This window comes from Chaetura pelagica, unplaced genomic scaffold (genome assembly GCF_000747805.2).
Source record: "Chaetura pelagica isolate M959 unplaced genomic scaffold, ChaPel_1.0 scaffold82, whole genome shotgun sequence".
NCBI classification, from domain to species: domain Eukaryota; kingdom Metazoa; phylum Chordata; class Aves; order Apodiformes; family Apodidae; genus Chaetura; species Chaetura pelagica.
Window position 1 is genome coordinate 5,507,485 of NW_009952990.1, and position 5,897 is coordinate 5,513,381.

General features: G+C 41.1%; 1 protein-coding gene across 1 annotated transcript in view; it reads left to right on the plus strand.

The window, feature by feature from the left end:
* Positions 1-2,480, plus strand: part of IRX2 (iroquois homeobox 2) — a gene marked incomplete at its 5' end in the record, with an annotated part of 26,388 nt that extends 23,908 nt beyond the window's left edge. The window contains 3 exons of the mRNA XM_009996524.1: positions 2-461; positions 1,161-1,228; positions 1,904-2,480. Coding sequence (XP_009994826.1) covers positions 2-461; positions 1,161-1,204 — 504 coding nt within the window. The remainder of the gene's footprint in view (position 1; positions 462-1,160; positions 1,229-1,903) is intronic.
* Between the last annotated feature and the right edge of the window lie 3,417 nt (positions 2,481-5,897).

A 5,897-nucleotide genomic window follows, 5' to 3' on the forward strand; every position in this document is an offset into this window, starting at 1 on the left:
CGACGCCGCCCGCAGCGCCAGCAAGGCGGTGCTGGGCGGCCGCGCGTCCCCCGGGCCCCCGACGCCGGCCACCCAGCCCAAACTCTGGTCGCTGGCCGAAATCGCCACCTCGGACCTCAAGAGCCAGAGCCTGGGCCAGGGCTGTCAGCCTGCGCCCCTCTCCTCGGCCACCCCCGCCTCGGCCCCGCACAGCGCTGCCTACTCGCCCTCCTCCCTCCTAGGGAGGCATATTTATTACACCTCACCTTTTTATAGCAATTATACAAACTATGGGAACTTTAACGCTCTGCAGAGCCAGGGAATCCTGAGATACAACTCCGCAGCAGTGACTTCAAACGAGGGACTAAGTCAGACTGTCCTAAACGCCAGCTCTGTCCACAAGCAGAGCAGTGACTCTTTGAAAACGATCACTAACCAGCTAGAGCAACATTACAGGCCCTCTAGTTATGACTCTAAGAAAGGTAGGTAGACTTTTTTTTTGCCGCTTTCTTCCCCTCTTCTCGCTCGCCCTCATTCCCCGACTCGTGGGAGTCCTTTATCCGCTGTAAATACCGAAACCTTCTCCGGAGAAACTAGGGAGCCACTGTCCCCGCCACGACCGCCGGGTGAAGATGGGATGTAGTGTAATCTGGGGATTAAAAACTGCACGCGGCTGTCGTATTCATACCTGCCTGTAAGAACAGAGAGAGGAAATGTAAAAGACGACTTTTAGATCAGTCTCACCGGCTGCAGAGTCAGCTCCTAGAAGTGATTTTTAAAAGGAAAACTACACACACATCCAGAGAGCACTTGGTGTAATTATTATTTTTTTTTCCCGACAAACTAGTTTTGCTCTCTTTGTTTCCTCTATTCTCACGGGTTTTTACAGCTTTGAGTTCAGATAATTGCTGACCTTGGACGTGACGTGAAGCGTGACATTTTAACTGGGTTTTAATTTTTTTTAATTATTTTTTTTTTTTTTCTGAAAATGTTTTGCGATGATATAATCGTCAGTTTATTCTAACAATGCACTCGATATACGTGCAATGCTGAAATATTGGCCGGCCTCCTAAACGACTCGGCTAATAATTGTGCTCGAGTGAGGGCTGGGACCTACACACCCTGTATAATCTGGTTAGCTGGCTGTGTCCTGTGACTAACTGACGGTTCTATTTTGACAGATCCCACTGAAGTCTGCACAGTAGGAGTACAACCATACCTATAGAAGTGCAATCACACAGCAATGCAAGTAAGTGAAAACATTTTCTATTACACTGATCGTTTGGCATCAGGTCTAAGACGCGTTGCACAGCTCTAGACTTGCTTAACGTTGATTTCTTGCTTCATTACTTAAGAGTCTGATTACGAAGTAAGACTGCTGGTTTTTTTAAAGCTCGCATTACGGCTTTTCTTCCTCGGGTTTGTCTTAATTTTAAAGTCAGGTTAGACAGTTCCCTCACCTCGCATCCTCTTCCCTTGTGTAAGGACTAAGCCGTAAGGACTATTTGAATGCTACGGAGGGAAAGCTTGAGGAAAAAAATATCTTTGAAGGTTGTTTAAAAACAAAGTGCTTGTGCTCACGTGGCAGTGCTAAAATGGTACATTTGGAGTGAGGTTTCACGCAGTGACCGTGTATTTCAGAGAAAAAGGGACAATTATTAGGGAGAGACGTGCATCTTAAGCAGAATGTTATCTGTGAATTGCCTCCTGCCTAGCTAGCAATCACACTCTTAATGCCTCCACTGTTCAGGGAAAGATAAACAATAAAAAAATCTCCTTTTCGGTATTTTTTCAACTAATCCTTTTGTTAGAAGAAATTAGAAGAGTAGGAATTTTGCCTTACTTCCTTTTTTCTTTCCGTTTAATGGTGTTAGAGTGTAATTGAAGGATTTTTGCATGATCTGGTTTTTTCCTTGGTCCACAGGTAGGTGTCACAATTGCTTTGAAAAAAGTCAGCAAGCCATCATCTCTCCCCGAGCTAATATATATAACAAATCTCTAAATCCGGATCACATCTTGTGCCACTGTATAAAAGAAGACCACAGAGCACTATTAAATCTTCAGACTCTAATTATTAAAAGAGAACTTTGTTGGACATATGTGAGTTTGCTGGTATAGTATAGTTTCCCCAATGTATGTGTGACTTTTGAAAACAGATCTGTTTTTCTCAGGATATCTTGAATTGATCACTTCATTGCCACGGTATATATTCGATAGGTGTGATAGGATTTACTGTAAAATTTATTTGTAAAAGATGTATACAGTAGAGATAATAAAGATGTGATTGGAGAACTTGAGTCCTTACAAAGTGGAAACAAATTTGATATTTATTTTTGTAACGATATAAAGCTTCTAGTAATTTATGCAAGTTGTATTGCAATGGAATCTGAACTTTTTGTAAATAAATTTTGCCTGGTTTTTATTTGAAACGTTGATGGTTATACAATCTTTGGTTGTTTAACAAGAATTCTTTACTAATTTATATCTCTAATTGTAAATAAAACAGACTAGTCTGCAACAATATGGTGTTTTTCGTTCATTTTCCCCCAAAATAATGACCTATTATTTAGAAAAATGACAAAAGTTGTAATTTCACTAGTAGAGTTCAGATCATAAAATAAGTAAGCAATTTAAATATGTTGCAAAGATATGCTTTGCATAAATTAATTCCTTCTGGGTTGCTCCGTTATACTTAAGCTTTAAATACACACATGTGTGCAAATACATATTTGTATATATGCATGCATATGCGTGGAGAGAATGATGTGAATATATGCATGTTTCTTATAAACTATGTTGGGTGTGAAATAGCTCTTTATTTGAGTTAACAGCCTTTAAATCCACTATTTCTAAGAAAAAAAAATATATATAATCAGCTATGGTTTATTTTTAATTTCTTTGTTTCTGCTTCTGGCTAAAATATGCAAAGGGGAAAAAAAAGATAAAAAGTCCAATTCATGGGGTTTTTTTAAATTTATTTTTCCTCTTTTTCTTTGTATCAGTAAACCATATCTTTACAGTCATATAGGAAATCCACTTTGATTTGGCTCATAAAATCAGCTACTTAATCATTTTAATTTTTAGTAAAATAATGGGAATCCTCATCTAATATAATTTCAGAAGAGAAACGAACAATCATTTATTTTCCCCAAAAGATAAATTGAGTGAATATAACTTACGGTTATAAAACAAGAATAATAGCTTCTTAGATTGCCCTTTAATCAATCATACACTTATTTTTCAAGAGGCTCATCTATTTTATTCCGTGATTAATAATGTTCCAGCGTGAGAGCATTATTAGATCCCAGCAGGGGAGATCCTGAATGCTTTTAGCTGCTTTGGAATGGTCAGTTGGGGTTCATTATGGTCTGATATTGAACAATTTATAAAATCTTGTCTAAACATCTGCCAACTCAGATAGGCTGATGTGTCTGAAGATGGGAAATTGCTGGACCAGTTGATATTGACAAACGGATCTCTCTCCAGTGGCTTTTTGTTCAGTGAAAATTAGTGGCCTCTTGCTCAGGTCTTGTTAGAAAGGGCATTTGAAAGTGATCTTAGATACTTCAGGCAGCAGCCTTGGGAATGTTAACTGAATAAAGAGCTGTGCTAGGCTGGAGTCAGGAAATATGTTGTGATTATATTAAACAGGGGGAAAGGAAGCTGTTTTTCTTAAATACATATATGCAATTCCCATGATCCATCTTCCCACCCCGCCCCCATCGCATTTTACCCCTATAAAGATGTCTAATTGACTGGGAAAGTGTTTGTGTTTCTCAGCTGATAGGGCAGATATCAATATTGAGAATCTGGAAAACTCTGGGATCCATTTTATGAAATATAAAACACTGAAGATCTTTGCAGCTGGAGGCCTACTCATCTTCTTACGTAGTTTGTAGAATGCTGCTTCTTCGCTCCTGCAACATCCTGTTTTCATTGAGGTAAAATGCAATTGTGTCTGTGTGCAGTGTGTAGTACAATTAGACAAACAGCTAAGAAGTAATTCATTTTTTTTCCCCTCCAGTTTAGCATATGGTGTAGATGCAAATATTTCCTATAATAACCCTCGACCATCTTTACTGTGCACTTTAGCAAGGCTTTATAGAGGGACTTCGTATGCCAGGGGAGGCGCCTGAACTTTCTCTTCCCCACTGTTGCTACTATTTCATCCACTCCCACTACCCACGTTTTACGTTCCAGGTCTCTGTTGGGCACAACGTGTACATTTCAATCAGTAAAAACCAAAAGCTGTGGCAGAGATTAAAAAAAGGCTAACGACATTCCTTTGATGTTTATACGCCCAAAGACTTATAAAAGATTTCCATAATTTACCCACCCGTGCTAGTATTTAGACCTGGATTTCTTTCTGGAAAGAAAAGTAGAAAGACTTGGAAAACTCGCTTTTAAGTATTCACTATGTATGTAAAGCCCAGTGGACTTCCCTCACCCTCTGAGAAATTCAAGAACGGCTCATGGATGCAGATGGGAGACACCCAAGTGATCTGGCAAATAAACCTCTTTATTTTTTTTCTCTTTTTTTTTTTTTTTAAACAACAATAAATTAATGGGCAAGAACTGCAAACTCAACGTAATTTGAGATGTAATAATCAAAATTGAAAGCAGGAGGAAAGTGTTGCCTTGCTAGATCGCTGGCACAAACAAAGCGTTTATTTCGGTAAAGCAAGAAAGAGGGATAAACGACAAAATCCAGCACTTTGTGTAGGATTGATTTCATAACAATGCTAATCAGTCCGCTGGGATTAAAATCTCACACCCCGTCTATATATACTCCTTTTCCATCATCCCCTGCCCTCGTTTGGAGCGAGAATGACAAACCCTCCCCTATTTGGGGCCAGAGGTTTCAATAGAGCTGATTTATTGAAATGCAGCCTTTAATCTCAGGTGGGATCCCGGAGGAATTGGCGCTGTCGTCAAATAGGAAGAGGGTCGCTTTCCACTTTGCACTTCCTGGGCTGTTTTTTTTTTTCCTCGCTGCCTGCAAATGTCAACATTTGTTCTCAATAAGAGAGTTATTGTTTCAGGAAAGCTTTCGGTAAAGCAAGAAAGAGGGATAAACGACAAAAATCCAGCACTTTGTGTAGGATTGATTTCATAACAATGCTAATCAGTCCGCTGGGATTAAAATCTCACACCCCGTCTATATATACTCCTTTTCCATCATCCCCTGCCCTCGTTTGGAGCGAGAATGACAAACCCTCCCCTATTTGGGGCCAGAGGTTTCAATAGAGCTGATTTATTGAAATGCAGCCTTTAATCTCAGGTGGGATCCCGGAGGAATTGGCGCTGTCGTCAAATAGGAAGAGGGTCGCTTTCCACTTTGCACTTCCTGGGCTGTTTTTTTTTTTCCTCGCTGCCTGCAAATGTCAACATTTGTTCTCAATAAGAGAGTTATTGTTTCAGGAAAGCTGTTCACCAACTGGCTTCGAGAGCGGAAAAAAAAAAGCGTTGCCTACCTTTGTTTGCCTGGAGGCTGGGGGAAGGGATGGGGACGGAGGTAACATGCAGGCCAGGCCCACAGCGGACAGACAGATAGTCGGAAAGACAGACGTGGGAACTGCTCAGGCACAGCAGCTCTGGGCTGGAGGGGAACGGGCCCGGATAAGGGGAGAAGTTAATATAAAACGCGCTGGGCGCCTGCGTTTCTTTCCCCGTGCCGTTTGCATTTTAGCCACCGGTAACGCTTCTCCCCTCTAAGAGAGAGAGGGATTGCAGGGGGTGGAAACAAACAAACAAAAAGGCAACCAACAACAACAGAAAAAGAGGACTGCCTTCCCAAACGTCCACACGCCCAGGAGGTCTCCAGCTTTTGGGGTTGAAGGGTGATTTCCAGCCGAATAAACGATTTGCAAGGTGCACCGCCTGATTTAGCTGTACCTCGTGGTACCCACTTCCCTAAC